The sequence below is a fragment of the Schistocerca gregaria genome, chromosome 1 (genome assembly GCF_023897955.1).
Source record: "Schistocerca gregaria isolate iqSchGreg1 chromosome 1, iqSchGreg1.2, whole genome shotgun sequence".
NCBI classification, from domain to species: domain Eukaryota; kingdom Metazoa; phylum Arthropoda; class Insecta; order Orthoptera; family Acrididae; genus Schistocerca; species Schistocerca gregaria.
Window position 1 is genome coordinate 824,378,614 of NC_064920.1, and position 24,012 is coordinate 824,402,625.

Sequence of the window (24,012 nt, forward strand, 5' to 3'; positions counted from 1 at the left end):
GGCATGGGTGTGTGTGTCCTTAGGATAATTTAGGTTAACTAGTGCGTAATCTTAGTGACTGATGACCTTAGCAATTAAGTCCCATTATATTTCACACACATTTGAACATTTTTGAACCATGTTGCTCCAGTTTTCTTTCTTCGTTTTACCAAACTGGAATTCTGAACGGCCTATCTTTTTAGAATTTCGTGATCTTCGACTTTTATCTTTTTTACCTCCTATCTGATTTTTGCAGCCATTTACAATGGGGAAATTTTTCTGCGTTTTCTTAATTACAGTCAGCTGCTCAAATTTATTGTACGTATCTTTGTTACTCTATTTTTGCTCAGGATTTTCAACATTCCAGCTGACGCAAGTTATGGAAGTGAAGTGGAACGTATGAGTCAATCGTTGGACGCAACCAGGGCAGCATAATAAGCCGACGTGGAGCCGTAGCAGAATTGGAGAAGAGAGACATCATGTGTGGGCAGGTTCATAACCAATTGTGACTGAGGTCATCCGATTTGTTAGAGTACGAACTCAGGCTCTGCAGGTGCCTACGAAGTGCGGTCCACCACTCGCAGCTATGTAGCATGGCTATCGTCGTCATAAGATCCAAACCTACACAAACCGGAGTAGAGTTTCACACCTTCTCATTGCCTATCGATCTCAAACGCGACAGAAAGTGCTGCTGTCATTTAATTCCAGTCCCTCTCAACCACTCTTCGGGCGAAAATTGAAATGCGAACAGCATGCAATGGGCATATACGATCGTGTACCTCACGAAATGCTATTTCTCACTTTGACGCATAAAGGTGCGCATCTTCAGTGGGCCAAATGTCACAAAGCGCATAGTAGCTGACTGGAGGAGCGCAGTGTGGAGCGACGATTCGCGATTTTGCCTGTTTTTCAGACGATGGAAGGTGTCGAATGCATCGACAGCCTATTAAGGCGTTTAACCTTTGTTGTGTGGCTGGTGTAATTCAGGTCGGGGATGGTTGCGTGATGTTTTGGACTGTCGTTTGTACCTTGACTTGGGCTTACTTTTTCAGGTTACCCTGCATAAGAAATGGGATGTTTATATCAACATTCTCGCTAATCATGTGCCGCCCTTTCTCTAAATGTTCATGATGAGTATGCTGTGAACAATCCCATCTCAGGATGTTGATAACAGAGGTGTTCACAGTACTGCAAGCATGCGTTCCTCGTTTGAGTGACACTCAGGCATCCTACTGCATCTTTCCAGGCTCGTTTAATCATCCGGTCGTAACTCCATAGAAAATGTCTGACTGTTCGCAACAGCGGGTGAAATGTAACAATCGGCATCCCCGTAATCTGAAAGCCATATGTAAACCAAATGAGGCATCAGGACTTTGCCTAGATACTTCGAGCCTGAAGAAGTCTGTGGTCTCTCTCCCTTGCCAAATTGAGGCCATTATCAAACACAGAGGCGGTGTTACATTGTGTCAGCTTTCTGTGTCCTGGAGTTCACATCTATAATAGCGTTCTTAGACACACAAAATGTTATACATGATCAATCCGGCTTGAATCAGAACAAAAGGTTCAACTTCAGCACAAAAACCGAGTCAAATTGCGGATAAATACGGAACAAGGATATCGACTGATAAAACAACAGTGATGTGATTGGAAGGATTGGAACCCATAACAGTCATAACTGTTACAGATGTACAAATAACTGAACATTTAAGAGACTTAAAAATATTTAAATTTTTCCAAGTCAGATGGTGTAGAACTAAAACTGGCCAGAATCGGGTGTTTCTGGAGAATTATACAACGTTTATTAAAACATAACGCACGGAAAGAAACAATTAAACTTTACAAAGTAATGGCGTTATCTTTGCTGCTGTATGGTAGCGAATGTTGGACTTTAACACCTGATGAATTACGACGAATCTCATCATCAGAAATAAAGTTGCTCTGCTTCGTAACAGGATATTCATGATGATGAAAAATACTGTCTGAACTGGAAAGACTGTGTCTTATACACGTCCAGTGATAGAACAATTAAAGCGGCAATACAATATAACTCAACCGACAAGAGGACCGTTTGACATCCCTTGAAGACACGGCGAGAAATATTCTGAGACGAAACAGTCCTAAAGCCATAATCATTGACGACGATGATATCATGTATGTATATATAAGTACATCAATTTCAACTAAATTTGGAAAAGGTATGGCTTAGTACCAGAAGCTAATCATCAAGGGCTAAGAAATCCCGAAGAAGCACTATGATTGGTATTGGGATGGAGGCGTAAGCATAACTCTAACATCTTGAACTATCTCGACCTAGTCAGGCAATTAGCAGTATCACCTGACTACCAAGATCGATTTGTTTAAGGAATCTAACTCCCACGTATGAAACAGTTTAATCTTATGAAAAGCTAGTTTTTTACGCATCTCAGCGTTTATGACGTTATATCTTCTGAACAGTGTGTCGTACAATGATATGATTGGGTAGTGTGTGTGGATATCGTCTGCAGATGGAGACAGCAGTAAAGAAGTAATAAATTACAGCGTACTTGAGGAAAGAAATTTATAGCTTTAGTTGCATTCTTACCTACCTCGGCTACCTGACCACGTCTCCTGTCTAACCCGAATATGCCACACGCTACAGTGTAGCTTTCCCTGAACATTATTCCTCTTTACTTGCGGCCCTACTGTAGTCCCATGACAGGTCGGACTTTATTGTGCATCTGCGCTGAAACATCTACACGCCATCAGGAGCTTTTATCACTATGGTATGGTGTCTTCTTTTGGCCGTGCTTGTCCGAAAGAATAGACACAATACCTATACATAATAAAATTAGATGTGTCATTTGATGCTAACATTTTTCTGCATGAACACTGAAAATTTAATAAGCATCAAACTAGCTTGCTTTCGTGTGTTTGTGTGTGTGTGTGTGTGTGTGTGTGTGTGTGTGTGTGCGAGGGGGGGGGGGGGAGGCGCCCGAGAAAAGTCCTTGCCCGAGAAAGGGCTAAATTATATTTAACGTTCACTGAATGAATATGGTCTTCGTAATTTACACACTGTGTGTTACATTGTCTCAAGATATGTACACACTTCCTAACTAACACCTGTCTTATTATATTAAGCCTTTTTTCCGCCTCAAGAGTATATTGCAGGTTAATAAATCTCATGGAACTTCATAACTGACGGATTTCAACATAAGAAGTAATTCATGTATAGCGAATGGTATGGACCAAGATTACATGTCATTTAAGGGCGTACAATTAAAAACAAAGCAAAAAACGTGAAAGACAACTGTTCACTTACAAGTTGCACACCAAACGAAATCAAAATTGCTGTTGCATCTTCCTTTCATTCAGAGATGTAGTTACATGCGACTGCAATGTATTTCAACATTCTTCAATCTAGAGAGTGCCCCGCTGTCCCGTTTTGCCCTAAACTGTCCTGAAGATATGACTTAGTACAGCGTGTTTACAAATTAGCTATACAAAAGTAACATTTACTTGCGATAATGGTCAATAACTTATAGAAACGTTTGATACAGCACTGAATACAGTATATTTGAATAACTTTTATTCCCACCTAACACTGTTAGTTCTCGAAGTTCCCGTTAGTTGACATGCGCGAGTTATTCTAACAGTCATCATGGTGTCGTATAACGGTGCATTCCAAATCCACTACTACAGTTCAGAGGCAATTCAGGACTAAATATCACAAGCCACCGCCTCAGAGAGATACTGTTATTAACTGGTACAATCTTTTCACAGAAACTGTCTGTGTATGACACAGAACGTTGCGTCTGGTTCGGCCGTCTCTGACGCAGCAATTCAACAAGTTCGGCAGTCTTACATTCGTTATCCAGGTACGTTAACGAGATGTCCCAGCTTAGAAGCAAATATGCCTAGTGTTACAGTATCGAAGGTACACTCCTGGAAACTGAAATAAGAACACCGTGAATTCATTGTCCCAGGAAGGGGAAACTTTATTGACACATTCCTGGGGTCAGATACATCACATGATCACACTGACAGAACCACAGGCACATAGACACAGGCAACAGAGCATGCACAATGTCGGCACTAGTACAGTGTATACCCACCTTTCGCAGCAATGCAGGCTGCTATCCTCCCATGGAGACGATCGTAGAGATGCTAGATGTAGTCCTGTGGAACGGCTTGCCATGCCATTTCCACCTGGCGCCTCAGTTGGACCAGCGTTCGTGCTGGACGTGCAGACCGCGTGAGACGACGCTTCATCCAGTCCCAAACATGCTCAATGGGGGACAGATCCGGAGATCTTGCTGGCCAGGGTAGTTGACTTACACCTTCTAGAGCACGTTGGGTGGCACGGGACACATGCGGACGTGCATTGTCCTGTTGGAACAGCAAGTTCCCTTGCCGGACTAGGAATGGTAGAACGATGGGTTCGATGACGGTTTGGGTGTACCGTGCACTATTCAGTGTCCCCTCGACGATCACAAGAGGTGTACGGCCAGTGTAGGAGATCGCTCCCCACACCATGATGCCGGGTGTTGGCCCTGTGTGCCTCGGTCGTATGCAGTCCTGATTGTGGCGCTCACCTGCACGGCGCCAAACACGCATACGACCATCATTGGCACCAAGGCAGAAGCGACTCTCATCGCTGAAGACGACACGTCTCCATTCGTCCCTCCATTCACGCCTGTCGCGACACCACTGGAGGCGGGCTGCGCGATGTTGGGGCGTGAGCGGAAGACGGCCTAACGGTGTGCGGGACCGTAGCCCAGCTTCATGGAGACGGTTGCGAATGGTCCTCGCCGATACCCCAGGAGCAACAGTGTCCCCAATTTGCTGGGAAGTGGCGGTGCGGTCCCCTACGGCACTGCGTAGGATCCTACGGTCTTGGCGTGCATCCGTGCATCGCTGCGGTCCGGTCCCTGTTCGACGGGCACGTGCACCTTCCGCCGACCACTGGCGGCAACATCGATGTACTGTGGAGACCTCACGCCACACGTGTTGAGCAATTCGGCGGTACGTCCACCTGGCCTCCCGCATGCCCACTATACGCCCTCGCTCAAAGTCCGTCAACTGCACATACGGTTCACGTCCACGCTGTCGCGGCATGCTACCAGTGTTAAAGACTGCGATGGAGCCCCGTATGCCACGGCAAACTGGCTGACACTGACGGCGGCGGTGCACAAATGCTGCGCAGCTAGCGCCATTCGATGGCCAACACCGCGGTTCCTGGTGTGTCCGCTGTGGCGTGCGTGTGATCATTGCTTGTACAGCCCTCTCGCAGTGTCCGGAGCAAGTATGGTGGGTCTGAGACACCGGTGTCAATGTGTTCTTTTTTCCATTTCCAGGAGTGTATTACGGAAACGCCGTCATTCAAACCCTACGAATTGGAACTGCTGGAAGCTTGAAGAGGAAATCGAGCTGTGACGAAGCCTCGTTCCATACCTGCCGTAAAGGAAATCGTCATGTTTGGATATGGCGTGAGGAGAAACCGCTCCACGTAATCGAGCATGTACAGGACTGGATAAGGTAAATGTTTTCTGAGCTGTAAGCTGTAGGAAGATTTACGGTACTTTCCTTTTTGCTGAGTCAATTGTACGTGGTTGGGATGTCGTACCTGGCTATCCTCTAACATTCCTCAGTTACAACAGGTTATGGGCGAAATTTATTTTCTAGCAAAATGGTGCGCCACCGCATCATCATCCTTAAGTTATCGCGTATCTGCGTAGGAATGTGCTGACCTAAGATGAAGATGACGGAACAATATCCTGGCCACCAAGATCATCTGATTTAACTCAAACAAACTTCTGTGTATGGGGTTATATGAGAGACAGAGTGTTTGCTTCTCCGCTTCTGGGAAACGTCGACGAGCTGCGAGAGCTGATAAAACAAGCAGTTTCCATCGTACATTAAGACTTGCTTCGTAGGATCCAACAAGGAAATTTATTACAAATTAGACATTCGTCGTGTTACAAAAGGTAGTAGCCACATTGAACATTTGTAAATGAAACATGAAGATATACTGCATTCAGTGCTGTATCAAACATGTCTGCGAGTCACCTGCCTTTTTCATGATTAAAGATTAGTTTTATAGAACTAATTTATAAACACCCAGTATTCAAATAAAATTCTGTTCGGATACGACCCCCTTAGCAACACGTGGAGTGCGATGAAAGGGCTGGTTACCTGCAAAAATAGTACAAAACGAGCCTGTGACATGACTCGCTTTTGCCTGTGATACGAGGCTGGGGTAAACACGTAACCGGGCATGCGAGGTGCCGGCGCACTCACCGAAGGCGATGCAGGCTCCGGTGGAGAAGCGGTGGCCGGCCAGCTGGGTGACGGAGAGGCTGAGGTAGGCGGCGGCCAGGCACAGCGCGTGGTTGGCCAGCGCCCGGCCGTGCAGGTCGCGCAGCTGCGGGAAGCGCAGGTACACCCACGCCGTCACCACCAGGAACGGCACCGACACAAGCAGGCCTGTGGGACACGGAGCTCACTCTAGTCCTTATGGAAAATAAAGAAATCTGACGGTAACAGCAGTGGTACTGGTGCGGCTGTTTCTTGCATCTTCCACAACCAGTTAGTCAGCGTAATTTTGTATACCGTCCCTACGTCAAAGCATCAGTGTTGCCGTAGTTTATAGATGTATATTGTTTTCGTCCACGCAGCTTCGGTATCGCCAACAGCCTTACGCGCTTCGCAGTTGAGAGGTGGCAACATTGCCAATCGTCAGAGCTCTTCGTTCGTCGTATTTAGTATACAGTATCTGATTAAAAATATCCAGACATCTATTAATGTGATGTGCGTCCGCTTAACACTTTTGCGAATGCTAGAACTTCAATGCGTTGTCAGCGTCTGCAGGGATGACAGCACATTATACCTCAATAGTCGAAAGTGTTTCTGAACAAGAGAAATTTGTTAACATCGAGTACAGATTTAAGTGTCAGGAAGTCGTTTCTGAAAGTATTTGTATGGAGTGTAGCCATGTATGGAAGTGAAACGTGGACGATAAATAGTTTGGACAAGAAGAGAATGGAAGCTTTTGAAGTGTGGTGCTACAGAAGAATGCTGAAGATTAGATGGGTAGATCACATAACTAAGAGGAGTTAGTGGGACAACTTGACTAGAAGAAGGGATCGGTTGGTAGGACATGTTCTGAGGCATCAAGGGATCACCAATTTAGTATTTTAGAGCAGCGTGGAGGGTAACAATCGTAGAGGGAGACCAAGAGATGAATACACTAAGCAGATTCAGAAGGATGTAGGCTGCAGTAGGTACTGGGAGATGAAGAAGCTTGCACAGGATAGAGTAGCAGGGAGAGCTGCATCAAACCAGAATCTGGACTGAAGACCACAACAACAACAGTCGGAACTGGGGAACATCATGGTGGTGTACGCTGGAGTCGGGGACGAAGTCGACGTCCTAACTAATCCAATTGGTGTCGGGACGAAACTCAGGCCAGATCAGACAATTTCAAGAATTATTACTGTCCGTAAACCACTCTCTCACAGATGCTGCCTTAGGAGGTGTGCGTTGTCATATTGATACAGCCAGTCCTTCTCTTCGAATAGTTTTTCTACCGCATGGAGCAAACATTGCTTTAAAACGTGTTCGTATATTTCGGAATTTAGCATTTTCTTAAGCCCAATAAGGGGATCAGATCCTAAACACGAAAAAATACCCCCATACCGTGACACCACTTCCTCTGTACTTCACTATCCGCCCCTGGTAGCTGAGTGGTCAGCGGGACGGAATGTCATACCTAGCGGCCCAGGTTCGATTCCCGGATGGGTCGGAGATTTCCTCCGCTCAGAGACTGGGTGTTGTGTTGTCGTTATCATCATCATTTCATCCCCATCGACACGCAAGTCGCCGAAGTGGCTTCAACTCGAAAGACTTGCACCAGGCGAACGGTCTAACCGACGGGAGGCCCCAGCCACATGGCATTTCCATTTGTACTTCAGTATTGGCACTACACATGGCGGCAGGTAATGTCCTCCAGGCGTTCACCAAAGCAAACCCTTCCACCAGATTCTCCACAGAATATAGTGTGATTCATCATTCAAAATAACTTTTCTAGTCATCCACTGTCCACCGACTCCGCTTTTTCTTTTATTACCACCTCAGGCATCAGTCAGTACTGACAACAGAACTGTGTGGATAATGATGGCCTGTTTGACCATTGCGCCTTGTTTTTCGTGTGTCTGTACGTACAGTCATCGTGGTAGGTGGACTGCTTGTAGCACTTCGGAACTTACCAGTGATTCCATTCAGTGATTTCTTGCGGCTTTTTACAACCACTCTCTGCAAAGCTTGACGCCCCTGTTCGTCAGTACATGAGCTGTTCCTGGTTTAGCTTAGCTGAGTTTGTTTCTTAGAGTTTTCAGTTCAGAATCACAACACCAACAATCCATTTGGGCATCTTTAGAAGGGTTAGATTGTCAGTGATGGATCTGTTACTCAAGTGACGTATTATATGTAGTCAACGTTCGAAGTCACTGAGTTCTCTGACCGACCCAATCTGCTTTTTGCTTTTACTGCCTCTCTGCTGTCAACACAATACTCCCGCCTCCTTTTACATTGGAGGGCCCGTCTCTCGTCGCATCTACTGCCGTGGGGGCATTGTTTGTCATTGGCGAAAACAATAATAAAGGACAACAGAAATTGGGATATGGCTGGACAAAGTATCGGTGGAGATAGTAGTAGTAGTAGTAGTAGTAGTAGTAGTAGTAGTAATACTAGTGGTGGCAGTAGGGGCATAAAATTTTGTTTGGTGGCAGTCTAAGCTTACGTAAACTTTGAACACAAGAATTCGACTGCGAGAATGTGTTACAAAAACCACTCTTGTCTAGAAAGCGCGTCGCATTTGATGAGCTACAACTACTTATAATTGCCAAGTTGCATCTGGCGTAATGAGCTCTCTTCTTTTAAAAAAGGTAAAGCATAGTTGGTTCATAACAAATCTGAATAAGTAAACATGATAACTAATGTTTTGGCATGGGTTTTCGATGCTCGTAATGAATTGATAGATTATGACATCAAAAGTTATTAGTTTCCTGATTGGATAAGTTCTATATTGAAAAATTATCTCTCCCTTTGTTTTACGACCGTTAACACACAATTAAATCGAAATTCCTGTGTGGACAAACTTAAGCGGTCTTTAACATCAAATGAGACCTTTTCAGAAATACAATTCGTAAAAATGACAAATATTTAAATTCAAATTAGGAATTGCTGTTTATCTTTCCCTATGCTCAAGTCTTTTTCTATTTCTGAAAAAATAAATTGTGATCCTAGTTGTACTTAGAGTGCGGCGTAGTTTATGAGTAATCGCAATTTTATTTCGCTTTTCTGTTTCTGATATAATGCAGCAAACATGAGGCGAAATTCGATAAACAAATTCACGTTTTTGTGATGTTATAAGTTCATCACATTAAAGGAGAGTGAGATCTAACACATAACGCAGTAATCTTTGTTTGTACGCTTTGTAGCACTTATTTGACATGAGAAATTACAGAAAATTGACAAAATAATGTATCACTGTACTGTAATGCACATCACTTTTTCTCTCGAATGATATTCCAGCAATAATCTGCTTACATAGAAGGTACCCACTTCCCTTCAAAACGCCTTTCTATGATTCATCCGATATGTCACTAGAACTCTTTGTGAAATAGTCCAGATGAGAGCCCACCATATGTACCTTCAAAGACATATTGCACCCCAGATCTTGGTATGCTTCGATCATGTCATTCACCATTGCTTTGTAGTTAGTAGCTCTTCTTCTTCTTCCGATGAAATTTTCTGAAACAGTCCCATGCTGTCTTTTCTTTGTCAGTTAAATGTGCTTCAAAATTTGCATATTTCTGCAGCTCTTTGATTTGAGTGTCCACAAATACACCTTCCTTTATTTTTACAGCTGGTAGTTAGATAAGCAAACCCACTGCCTTTTGGATTCATGGCCTTTACGAATTGTTTCATTAGGTCAAGTCTGATGTGAAGTGGTGCAAGCAGTATATCCTCAGGAGCTACCAGACTTTCACATTGTACATTGTTTTCGCCTACTTTCCCTCCCCGCTTAGGCCTTTCTTTTTCACGTAGAGACACTGTCTGTCTTGGCTATCCCACTCGCAAAGAAAACAGGCATACTTCGTGTAGCCTTGTAGCATTTCCAGTACCATAGCAATTATTTCAAAATCTGCACACATTTTCCATTAGTATTCTTTGTATTGTAACGAATTTAGTATCCTTTGTACGAACTCGTAATTCTCTTTGGTCAATCTGGCGTAAGCTACTGGAACAGGGGGTATTTTATTTGTGTTATGGAGCTAAACACCCTTGAGACTTGTTTTCGACGCATCTACGAAAAGTCTCCATTCAAGTGAAATATAGGTGAAGTTCTGTACTTTCATTAGGCCAGCAACGTCAGTGCTCCGTCAGTTGCAAAATAGGAAATAAAGGCATGCTCTCTGTGCCTGAACACACTGCTTTTAGTACTTTGGTGGAGTAGATTATACTCTTGTAATATTGAACGGCCCACATCTCGTGGTCGTGCGGTAGCGTTCACGCTTCCCACGCCCGGGTTCCCGGGTTCGATTCCCGGCGGGGTCAGGGATTTTCTCTGCCTCGTGATAGCTGGGTGTTGTGTGATGTCCTTAGGCTAGTTAGGTTTCAGTAGTTCTAAGTTATAGGGGACTGATGACCATCGCTGTTAAGTCCCATAGTGCTCAGGGCCATTTGAACCATTTGAATATTGAACGAAGCAGTTGCGTCTTTTGTTTACTCAGTCCTAGATCACGTACTAAATCATTTAAATCTCCTTGTGTTAACATATGTATCGATGACTCACTTGTGCAGTGATGTAAAGGATCATCTGTGATTTCTTCTGTACTGCTTACTTGCCGGCAGTAATGGCCGAGCGCTTCTAGGCGCTTCAATCTGGAACGCGAGACCGCTACGGTTGCATGCCTCAGGCATGGATGTGTGTGATGTCCTTAGGTTAGTTAGGTTTCAGTAGTTCTAAGTTCTAGGGAACTGATGACCTCAGATGTTAAGTCCCACAGTGCTCAGAGCCATTTGAACCATTTTTTACTGCTTACTTCACTGTCACTCCGAATATGACCTGGAGCTGTTGAAGGTACAGGAAGGCTATCAGAATGCTGCACTGGCACTCTCGCTTAAGTCAGATCTGGGTAAACGTAAACAATGTGCCTCTTTAATTTTTCGTTTGAAAAACCCTGAACTTTTGTTAGTCGGAAATAACAGTCAGTAACGTGGTGCTTGGGCTCTCTCCACAACATGGGCACAACAAACAACGCCACATTCTCTTTACCTTTCCATCACTGAATTAGTTTGCAGTAACATGTAGCACAACAGAAATGAGGTGCCCATTCTTTACCTTGGTCTCCTACCTCTACTCCAAAATAATGTTTATATGCTTTCTTTACGACTGTTGAAACTTTCTTCCTATTTCCGACAAAGGTGAATTTCCCACAGATATAGCAGGAGTTGCCTGGCTTATATCGACATCCACTACGACGTGGAATTCCTGAAAATTTAAAAATACCTCTTCAGTAATACACTTGTACTACATTGATAGTAGAGAACCAGAGAAACGCTGATATGTAAAAACAAGCAGTCACTTTACCTTCAGCACCAGGCTAAATCAGTTTAAACACAGGAATTTGCAAGTTAAATTGTGCTCGGAAATATGACAGGGAGGATTGCTTGTTAGCCAAAACACCCACTCGCTTAGATTGACACAAATTACGGCTAACTCCACTGTTGTAAACTGGATGCACCTGCCTCTGGGAAGCGTGAAGCTTTACTGCCGTGGCAGCCGTTCGAGTTAATGAGCTATTGCAGGTGGTCTTAATGACTTAGGTGTGGCGGGAGATAACGCAATGACGTCTGACTCTTCCCACCTGCTGTTGAACAAGAAATTGTCACGTTCCATCACTACTGGAAGCGGCAACATACCCGTATTTCTCTTATAACGTCCTTATATTTGCCCTGAATTATATATGTATATTCCTGACAACGATATTGCCTTTACATATTTCAATTTCCCATGGTAAACTGGTTTAAAAGCATACATTATAATACACTCCTGGAAATGGAAAAAAGAACACATTGACACCGGTGTGTCAGACCCACCATACTTGCTCCGGACACTGCGAGAGGGCTGTACAAGCAATGATCACACGCACGGCACAGCGGACACACCAGGAACCGCGGTGTTGGCCATCGAATGGCGCTAGCTGCGCAGCATTTGTGCACCGCCGCCGTCAGTGTCAGCCAGTTTGCCGTGGCATACGGGGCTCCATCGCAGTCTGTAACACTGGTAGCATGCCGCGACAGCGTGGACGTGAACCGTATGTGCAGTTGACGGACTTTGAGCGAGGGCGTATAGTGGGCATGCGGGAGGCCAGGTGGACGTACCGCCGAATTGCTCAACATGTGTGGCGTGAGGTCTCCACAGTACATCGATGTTGCCGCCAGTGGTCGGCGGAAGGTGCACGTGCCCGTCGAACTGGGACCGGACCGCAGCGACGCACGGATGCACGCCAAGACCGTAGGATCCTACGCAGTGCCGTAGGGGACCGCACCGCCACTTCCCAGCAAATTGGGGACACTGTTGCTCCTGGGGTATCGGCGAGGACCATTCGCAACCGTCTCCATGAAGCTGGGCTACGGTCCCGCACACCGTTAGGCCGTCTTCCGCTCACGCCCCAACATCGTGCAACCCGCCTCCAGTGGTGTCGCGACAGGCGTGAATGGAGGGACGAATGGAGACGTGTCGTCTTCAGCGATGAGAGTCGCTTCTGCCTTGGTGCCAATGATGGTCGTATGCGTGTTTGGCGCCGTGCAGGTGAGCGCCACAATCAGGACTGCATACGACCGAGGCACACAGGGCCAACACCCGGCATCATGGTGTGGGGAGCGATCTCCTACACTGGCCGTACACCTCTTGTGATCGTCGAGGGGACACTGAATAGTGCACGGTACATCCAAACCGTCATCGAACCCATCGTTCTACCATTCCTAGTCCGGCAAGGGAACTTGCTGTTCCAACAGGACAATGCACGTCCGCATGTGTCCCGTGCCACCCAACGTGCTCTAGAAGGTGTAAGTCAACTACCCTGTCCAGCAAGATCTCCAGATCTGTCCCCCATTGAGCATGTTTGGGACTGGATGAAGCGTCGTCTCACGCGGTCTGCACGTCCAGCACGAACGCTGGTCCAACTGAGGCGCCAGGTGGAAATGTCATGGCAAGCCGTTCCACAGGACTACATCTAGCATCTCTACGATCGTCTCCATGGGAGGATAGCAGCCTGCATTGCTGCGAAAGGTGGATATACACTGTACTAGTGCCGACATTGTGCATGCTCTGTTGCCTGTGTCTGTGTGCCTGTGGTTCTGTCAGTGTGATCATGTGATGTATCTGACCCCAGGAATGTGTCAATAAAGTTTCCCCTTCCTGGGACAATGAATTCACGGTGTTCTTATTTCAATTTCCAGGCGTGTATTAGAAATAGAAACTTTCCCTTCTCGAGCAGTGTAATTAATCAGTAAATCAACACGTTCCGCTTCCGCAGAACATAACTGCAGCCGTACCACTCGGCCTCTGCCATACTACCACTAGTCACAACACACCACTGCTGGCTAATGTGTCTGCTCGTCTCACGATTAACAGCGCACCATCTCCCGCGCTTCTTGCAAAGAGGTCGTCCAAACAAGCCTCCACGCGACACAGCATCTCTGATGCCTCTGTGCACTTACAGTTTCAAACAGTACAAAGGCACATACACGTTCATGACATCCAAATACTAGAGAAATTCCCGTAGAATTATCTACAACCTCCTGTCAGTAGCAGTAATATTGCTTCAAGAAAAAGAGATTGGGTACGAGGGCATTAAAATGCAAGTGTACGCAGATGTCTGAAAGGAAATAACGAGGAGATTCGGTTTCGACTGCACTGAGAACTTTTCATCATAGAGAAATGCTTCCGTCATGTTTTAAGCAATTATATAGAGCCTCTCTTAGTTTGTCAAGTGAGCCAAAGCAATGAAAGGAAGAAATATATTTTGCGTTGTTTTGTTCCATTGCAGCTTTGTACTGATCGACAACTGAACAACAGAAAAAGGAACAGAGATATTATTGAAAGCAACGTTATTGCGGACTGTGTTGTTGCAAGCTTTGAAGTGTATGCTAAAAGAATTTTTTTGTTGAAACGTGTATCTTCTACTTCATTGTAAAGTTGTGTTGATCACAATGAACGAGTGGACGATTCATGTGGCTCTGAGAAAGAGTATCTGTCACATAGTGGTTGTATATGTTAACAACGCACATCAACTTATTTGATGACTTACTGCTCTCTAACAGAGGTATGCTATACTGACGGAAAAAAATCGCAAAAAAGGAATTAACGTTGTTGTTGTTGTGGTCTTCAGTCCACAGACTGGTTTGATGCAGCTCTCCATGCTACTCTATCCTGAGCAAGCCTCTTCATCAGCCAGTAACTACTGCAACCTACATCCTTCTGTATCTGTTTAGTGTATTCATCTCTTGGTCTCCCTCTACGATTTTTACCCTCCACGCTTCCCTCCAGCACTAAATTGGTGATCCCTTGATGTCTCAGAATATGCCCTACCAACCGATCCCTTCTTCTAGTCAAGTTGTGCCACAAATTTAGGAAATACATTTGTCTAGGTAAAAAGTTTAAGCAATCAACATTGCAAGTTCACAGGTTAAAGTAAGCGCGACATCCTAAATCACCATTTCCTAAAACAATTTCATGATTGTTGTTGTCTAAACACTAAAAAAATAAATAACGCCATAGATTTGAGATGGAAGACAATTTCTTTTCAAGAACTACTTAAGCCTGTAAAATGATGTTGAAAACGCTTTCGAACGAGAAAGTCAAATAATGAAGTTCATTTATTGAACCGAAGTGCTTTATGGCAGTGGAGGCTGCAGCTGTTTTGTAAGGCGGCATTTCACTCCCAAGCATTTGAGCACGCTTCACACAGCTGTTCTGCTTATTGAGCTTTTTGACAACATAGCCCGCTATGTGATAAACTGAACATTGTCTAAGAGTGTTGTCTTTATACGGAATAGAAAGATCATTTTTCTAGTCTGATATCATTTTGTCTCAATTTTGTCCTCAGCAGGTAAGTTAACGTGTTTGTTTCGTATCTCAATTTCTTTAGCACATTAAAGCATCTGATCAAAGAATGACGTAAGAGGCAGTTGTGAATTCGGTTCACAGTTCCCGGATGCAGATACAGCAATCTTAATAGGGATATACATCCTTTGTAACAGAAGTAATTGCAGAAAATCTACAGTTGGTGGATGTTCGTCACAACTTATACACTTCAAAATTCGAAAATGACGTTCCAGAGCGTCTTGATTGAATTTTCCTGTCATTATGTCCTTAAAACCTTTGGACCATAAATACTGCGGAACTTCCAATGTACTCTTTAGCGCGACCCAGAGATTCCATCGTTCTGTTTGAGGGAAATGCTTTTTGAGCAGATGGCCCCACGATTGACAGTTTCTCCATTGGCGTGCTCCTTCCTTCTGGATCCCCCACCCGCAGATGGGAGCCACCAATCTTAGGTGATTGTTCACATCTCAGGTGACACCTCCCCAGCTTCAGACAGAGGGACCAATTGGCAATTGAGAAGTAACAGCTCAGGTAGTCACCCGACCATGCGCTCATCCTTTACTAGGGGGTTTGCTCGAGCCCTATCAGTCGACTCACGTGCTGGGAGTTATGCATTACACAGTCGCTTTGTATGTGTTAAACACGTGAGAGATGAAGAAAGACAAAAAAAGAGACCTCAAACGCCAAAGTGGAGGATGGACAGGAGATGTTGGACCAAGAAAGAAGAGAAAGACACTAATGAAATCCATCTAAGTCTTCTGATCGTTTCAAAAGTGTTGGTTCCACGATTGCACAGAAGACATCGTATGCAAGGGAGAGGAGAAAGAATAGTAGGAGGATAGACATGCAGCAAGGAAAAGGAAGCGACAGGTGCCAAGCACGTGTTCACAACAGTGCTGAGAGTCCTTGGGGAAGGGGAGAGAGAGAATTGAGGTGTGAATGAGAATCTGGATTGAGAAGGGAAGCATGCTAAGGTAGTCCATGCAGTTATGCAGAGTGATTGTGTCCAGATGGTGTAATGATTAGTGCATCTGCCTAATGAGTGGGAGGCCTAATTCGAATTGTATCCTTGGTACAAATTTTCATTAATCTCTTCATTCTGCATATTATAGATGTTTCAGAAATGAAATAGGCCTCTCAAACTACGCTACTGGGCTTTAAAATTGGTACACCACGAAGATGACGTACTATAGACGCGAAATTTAACCGACAGGAAGAAGATACTGTGATATGCAAATGATTAGCTTTTCAGAGCATTCACACAAGGTTGGCGCCGGTGGCGACACCTACAACGTGCTGGCATGAGTAAAGTTTCCAAACGATTTCTCATACACAAACAGCAGTTGACCGTAGTTGCCTGGTGAAACGTTGTTGTGATGCCTCGTGTAAGGAGGAGAAATGCGTACCATCACGTTTCTGACTTAGAAAAAGGTCGGATTGTAGCCAATCGCGATTGCGATTTATCGTATCGCGACATTGCTGCTCGCGTTGGCCGAGGTCCAATGACTGTTAGCACAATATGGAATCGGTGGGTTCAGGAGGGTAATACGGAACGCCGTTCTGGATCCCAACGGCCTCGTATCACTAGCAGTCGAGATGACAGTCATCTTATCCGCATGGCTGTAACGGATCGTGCAGCCACGTCTCGATCCCTGAGTCAACAGATGGGGACGTTTGCAAGACAACAACCATCTGCACGAACAGTTCGACAATGTTTGCAGAAGCATGGAGTATCAGCGCTGAGACCAAGGGTGCGGTTACCCTTGACACTGCATCACAGACAGGAGCGCCTGCGATGGTGTAGTCAACGACGAAGCTGGGTGCACGAATGGCGAAACGTCATTTTTTCGGATGAATCCAGTTTCTGTTTACAGCATCATGATGGTCGCATCCGTGTTTGGTGACATCGCGGTGAACGCACATTGGAAGCGTGTATTCGTCATCGCCATACTAGCATATCACCCGGCGTGATGGAATGGGGTGCCATTGGTTACACGTCTCGGTCACCTCTTGTTCGCATTGACGGCACTTTGAACAGTTAACGTTACATTTCATATGTGTTACGACCCGTGGCTCTACCCTTCATACGATGCCTGCGAAACCCTACATTTCAGCAGGATAATGCACGACCGGATGTTGCACGTCCTGTACGGGCCTTTTTGGATACAGAAAATGTTCGACTGCTGCCCTGGCCAGCACATTCTCCAGATCTCTCACCAGTTGCAAACGTCTGATCAATGGTGGCCGAGCAACTGGCTCGTCACGATACGCCAGTCACTACTCTTGATGAACTGTGGTATCGTGCTGCGTGGGCAGCTGTAGCTGTATACGCCATCCAAGCTCTGTTTGACTAAATGCCCTGGCGTATCAAGGCTGTTATTACGGCCAAAGGTGATTGTTCTGGGTACCGATTTCTCAAGGTCTATGCACCCAAATTGCGTGAAAATGTAATCACATGTCAGTTCAGGTATAATATATTTGTCCAATGAATACCCGTTTAGAATCTGCATTTCTTCTTGGTGTAGCAATTTTAATGGCCAGTAGTGTATGTAGTTTTATTTAATTAATTGAGTGTGTTAGCGTCTGTGAAAGAAGGAACCCCAGCTACTGTAAACCTTTAGCAGTTCCAGAAGTAGAGCAGGAAGCAGTAGCAGCGGTTACGCGAGCACTCAGCTGGTGCCCAGCTACCCTCTACTGGAGGTGGCTATGCGGCTTGGTGACCGACCTGCGCCCTTACCGAGAGGGTACAGCACGTAGCGGATGGCGTGCTCGCCGGCGCTGTCGGGCGCGCCGCCCGTGTAGCACAGCAGCGGCAGCGCCACGGCCAGCTGGCGCAGCTGCGACCAGTAGGCGTCCACGCAGAAGTCGTCCGGCCCCAGCCACTCGCCGTCCCACAGCCGCAGCGAGCCGTTCGCGAACAGCTGGTACTCGTCGTCCACGTCCAGCATGTACCTGCCCACCAGAAGCGCTCCGTCACTCCAGTTCGTCTTCCTCCTCAAAGGAGACGTGCAGGAGGCCGGCCGGGTTGGGGTTGGGTTGGGTTGGGTTGTTCTGGGGAAGGTGACGAGACAGCGAGGTCATCGGTCTCATCGGATTAGGGAAGGACGGGGAAGGAAATCGGTCGTGCCCTTTGAAAGGAGCCATCCCGGCATTTGCCTGGAGCGATTTAGGGAAATCACGGAAATCTAAATCGGGATGGCCGGACGCGGGACTGAACCGTCGTCCAGCCGGGGTTGCCGAGCGGTTCTAGGCGCTACAGTCTGGAGCCGCGCGACCGTTATGGTTGCAGGTTCGAATCCTGCCTCGGGCATGGATGTGTGTGATGTCCTTTGGTTAGTTAGGTTTAAGTAGTTCTAAGTTCTAGGGGACTGATGACCTCAGAAGTTAAGTCCCATAGTGCTCAGAGCCATTTGAACAATTTTTGAGACATGCAGGAATGCAGTTTTAAACTGCCTACTTCGAGACTGAAAAGGGCCCAATGGCGTTACGGGCACGTGATGCGGCAGGGCAAATGTACAAGCAGAGCAGAGACGAGCAGGGAGCCATTCTTCTAACAACGAACCAGCTGCAAAATGCGAAATTCACTGGTATAAGTGACTCTGACAACGAGGTAGATTGTTATTGAATTTACAACGAAATGAAAACCCTTAGCTGCTTGCAGGCGGTGACATACGTCAACGGGGACAGATGGAAATGTGTGTCCCTACCGGGACTGGAACCCAGGATATCCTGCTTACATGGCAAACGCTCTATCCATCTGAGCCATCAAGGACACAGAGGATAGGGCGACTGCAGGGATTTATCTCTGGTACGCCTCCCGCGAAACCCACATTCTCAACGTATTGTCTCGCATCACATTCGTAGTGCCCCCGCCCATTATACTCATTACTCGCGGTGCGTTGCCGAGAGTTTTGGCACTGTTTGTGCATCCGCACAGAATAAGAAGTTGGTCAAGTGTCCGATGAGCCTGAACTATAAATATACTAAGGTGTCGGACATGTCCGAAAGAATAGATACCATCCCTGACCTTGCAATGGGCGGGGCACTACGAATGCAATGCGGGACAATACGTTGAGAATGTGGGTTTCGCGGGAGCCGTGCCAGAGATAAATCCCTGCATTCGCACTATCCTCTGTGTCCTCGGTGGCTCAGATGGATGAAGCGTCTGCCATGTAAGCAGGAGATCCCTGGTTCGAGTTCTGGTTGGGGCACACATTTTCATCTGTCCCGTTGACGTATGTCAACGCCTGTAAGCAGCTAATGGTTTTCATTTCATTGTAATTTCATTCTAACGAGCTGCATGGTCACAACAGATACCATCTTAGTATATATATATATATATATATATATATATATATATATATATATTGTTATTGCCCTGCGTCTACCGCAGAGATGCTTAGCTGTTTGTGTTAAACAGTATTGAGCATCTATGTGGACTGGTTCAGGTACTGAAAAAAAAAACGATGAGTAGGCAGTAAACCGAGGTGACAAAAGTCACGTGATACCTCCTTTTGCCCGGAGTAGTGCACCAGTTCGACTTGTCATGGTCTCAATAAGTCGTTGGAAGTCCCCTGCAGAAGAAAAAAGTTATGCTGCCTCTACAGACATTCATAATTGTGGAAGTTGCAGGATTTTGTGCCCGAATTCATCTATCGATTGTGTCCCATAAATGTTCAAGGGATTCATGTCGGGCAATTTTGGCGGCCAAATCGTTCACAAGGTTTTTCAAACCAACTGTGAACCATTGTGGTCTGATACATGGCGCATTATCATCCATAAAAATTCCGTATTTGTTTGGGTAACAACAAGTCCATGAATGGCTTAAAACGGTCTCCAAGCAGCCGGACACAACCATCTCTAGTCAATGAGGAGTTCAGTCTGCCCGGAGTACCCAGTCCATTACATGCGAACACTGCTCACTACAACTTTCACAGTGTCTTCATAACCTGAGTCCATGGCTTCCTGGGCTCTGTTCCCTGCCATCAGATCTTACCAACTGCAATCAGGACTCATCCATCCAGGCCATGGTTTCCCAATCGTCTAGTGTCCAACCGATATGATTACGAGTGCAGGAGAGGCACGATGTCGTGTTGCTAGTAAAGGCCTCGCATCAGTCCCACATGCATCAACGCCCACCCATCAGTTGTCAACAGCGCTGGTGTGGGGATGGAACGTCCTATCAGAATACCCGCTTAAAAAATTTTTCCGGCAAACAAGGGAGCACATTGCAAAGCATGCGCTGTCGTTCGAGTTTATCGCACGCCCTCTTAAGAATCATGTCCCAGCTTTTGTAATGTCCAGGTTGTGATTGGGATTAACAGGATCAGGGAAATGACATGGAAGGACTTGGCCCCTTTAACTGACATCATTTGTCTTTTTCACAACAAGTGTTTATTTTTCAAAATAACAACAGGTACCCTTTAAGAAAAACAGGTAGGAAAATTCCAAGTTCAATTGCTATGATAAATTTACACACTTGAAAAGTGTTCAAAATGTTGACTAACACAGTTACTGAATCACAATAATACTCTTTTGAAAGCCTTAAAAAGATGCAAGAAGATAACACTTTAATAATATTGGCAGTTAAAAAAATTTCATTTAAAAATTTACATAAACCAGCAAAATAATTAAAACTTAGCTCTAGATAAATATCTGCAAGCAAGCTGAAAACCACGACATAGGCAGACGCCCAAAGATAGATATTAGCTAGTTAACAAGACATAACAGTTCGCCTTTATGGCTTACCCATAGGATTTATACCAAATAATTTAAAATAAACTTTAGAACAAAGTTACAATATGTGTTGAACATAACACTAACATTAAAGGGAAAAATTCCTTGTGCAAAGCCAATTAAACAAATAAAGGCCTCAAGACAGACAGCAAAATTTCATTTACAGTGTGTGAGGAAAACGGTTACTGGAGATTTACTATAACCATGAATTTATAATCAGAAAATGTTTAAAGAAAAACTGCACGAAGTAAATTAATGTTGTAAGCACCCCAAAAGCCCGTTTTAGTTCCGGAAACTTCAAAACCAAGCCTCTATATAAGAAGTTTCCTGTTAAAATTCTGAGAATAAAATTCTTTGATAGTGAAAACAGTAAAACACACTGAAGTTAATTTGGTAAATAAGGACACAGTATTCTGTAATTTTGCTTATTAGTAACTTTTAAACTCAGAGAAATTTGCATATAAACACGCATGAATGGAAATATGACGTTAAGTGTCATGTAAACAAAGATCGCGTTCTTTGACAGCTGTTGGATTCAAAGTTCCCTCTGATACGCTAACCTGAACCAATGGTGAATAAGCTACTTCTTTGTAATTGGTCGGTATAAATAACTTCAACGGCGGATGCCTCAACTTACATGTCTGGCCACATTTCACAGTTGTTGTTGTTGTTGTCCTCAGTCCTGAGACTGGTTTGATGCAGTCTCCATGCTACTCTATCCTGTGCAAGCTTCTTCATCTCTCAGTACCTACTGCAACCTACATCCTTCTGAATCTGCTTAGTGTAGTTATCTCTCGGTCTCCCTCTACGATTTTTACCCTTCACGCTGCCCTCCAATGCTAAATTTGTGATCCCTTGATGCCTCAAAACATGTCCTACCAACCGATCCTTTCTTCTAGTCAAGTTGTGCCACAAACTTCTCTTCTCCCCAATCCTATTCAATACCTTCTCATTAGTTACGTGATCTATCCACCTTATCTTCAGTATTATTCTGTAGCACCACATTTCGAAAGCTTCTATTCTCTTCTTGTCCAAACTAGTTATCGTCTATGTTTCACTTCCATACATGGCTACATTCCAAACAAATACTTTCAGAAACGACTTCCTGATACATAAATCTATATTCGATGTTAACAAATTTCTCTTCTTCAGAAACGCTTTCCTTGCCATTGCCAGTCTACATTTTATATCCTCTCTACTTCGACCATCATCAGTTATTTTACTTCCTAAATAGCAAAACTCCTTTACTACTTTAAGTGTCTCATTTCCTAATCTAATTCCCTCAGCATCACCCGATTTAATTTGACTACATTCCATTATCCTCGTTTTGCTTTTGTTGATGTTCATCTTATATCCTCCTTTCAAGACACTGTCCATTCCGTTCAACTGCTCTTCCAAGTCCTTTGCCGTCTCTGACAGAATTACAATATCATTGGCGAACCTCAAAGTTTTTATTTCTTCTCCATGAATTTTAATACCTACTCCAAATTTTTCTTTTGTTTCCTTTACTGCTTGCTCAATATACAGATTGAATAACATCGGGGAGAGGCTACAACCCTGTCTCACTCCTTACCCAACCACTGCTTCCCTTTCATGGCCCTCGACTCTTATGACTGCCATCTGGTTTCTGTACAAATTGTAAATAGTCTTTCGCTCTTTGTATTTTACCCCTGCCACCTTTAGAATTTGAAAAAGAGTATTCCAGTCAACATTGTCAAAAGCTTTCTCTAAGTCTACAAATGCTAGAAACGTAGGTTTGCCTTTTCTTAATCTTTCTTCTAAGATAAGTCGTAAGGTCAGTATTGCCTCACGTGTTCCAACATTTCTACGGAATCCAAACTGATCCTCCCCGAGGTCCGCATCTACCAGTTTTTCCATTCGTCTGTAAAGAATTCGCGTTAGTATTTTGCAGCTGTGACTTATTAAACTGATAGACATTTCACAGTACGACACAAATTCTTCTGCCTAGACGACTGTATATACACGTCAAAGCACACCCTCCCAAAAGACACACACAACGCATGCAACGACTAGCACAAATAGACTGAAAAGTAAAAACAAATGGAAGGATGGCAATAACTAGTTTTAGTGGTGGGGTCAACAATCACTGAAGGTGAACAGTCTTTACAATACACTACACTTCTTCACGGAGAGAAACATTAAGAGGCAGTCTCTTACAAAGCGGAAAGTAATTAAATTCGTTGCAGTTGCGAGTTTTTCGAAGAGAGGAATGGTTTTGAGTCTTATCTGTTCTGGGTCGGCATGATGTGGCGACGGAGGTAGAAGCAGTTTGAAGTTGTTGATGTGAATCATGTAAGTTCATCCTCTCGTGTCCTTAACACTAATATATCCTCTTAGCTTGGCACAGTCCACACGTCGGAATTTGCCAATTGCGAGGTTACACATTCCATGTGCTGTTAATATTCATGGTTCACGATAACACTGTTCCCGCGAAAACAGTCACTTACGTAGTAACACAGTTCACAGTTTCCACATTGACGGTTAGTGTTGTAGCGTACGTCATATACTGTTGGTCAACAAAATGACAATAATAAATTCACAGTTTATGCAATGCAGTTCAATTCCAAACCGACGACAATACTGTCTGTTCACGAGTGCATTGTCACTGCCACAAGCATTATTCTGCAAAACCAACAGTACTCACGTAATACAACGTCCGTTTAGAATGTCCATCATAAAGTCACGTTTCAAACCGCGTCTGACACACAGAAAGTCCGGCATTAATATCGAGTTAAACCTACACTTACTACTACACACAATACTTGCTTTCGTACCGCCACACTCACAGGCCATCCGCGACTTTCTGCCACACACTGTTTGACCTGACAACTGTCGATATCTCTCTTGCTTCACAGTTCTTACAACACTTTTGCCTACTGCTTTCCGTTTCACACAATATATTTAATGTAACTATTCGAAAGATCAGAAAAAATCTAAGTCTTTACATATATAAAACAGCAAGCTAAACCTAGTCACAATTCATGTTCTACACTATATAAACAAATGAAAAATATTCTACGTCATCAGAAATATGTCTATTAAATACAAGGTAGTAAAAGAAAGGAAAAAGAATCTATCTTGTTATTAGTCATGGCATCACACGTACAAGTCAGATAACAAAG

The 24,012-nt window shown here is 44.6% G+C and overlaps 1 protein-coding gene across 1 annotated transcript in view; it reads right to left on the reverse strand.

The window, feature by feature from the left end:
• LOC126275742 (G-protein coupled receptor Mth2-like) overlaps positions 1–24,012 on the reverse strand; it is a 178,491-nt gene that overhangs the window by 95,497 nt on the left and 58,982 nt on the right. Inside the window, exons 2-3 of the mRNA XM_049977227.1 lie at positions 17,871–18,085; positions 6,256–6,441 (exon numbers count right to left, since the gene is read on the reverse strand). Of these exons, the coding sequence (XP_049833184.1) occupies positions 6,256–6,441; positions 17,871–18,085 (401 nt within the window). The remainder of the gene's footprint in view (positions 1–6,255; positions 6,442–17,870; positions 18,086–24,012) is intronic.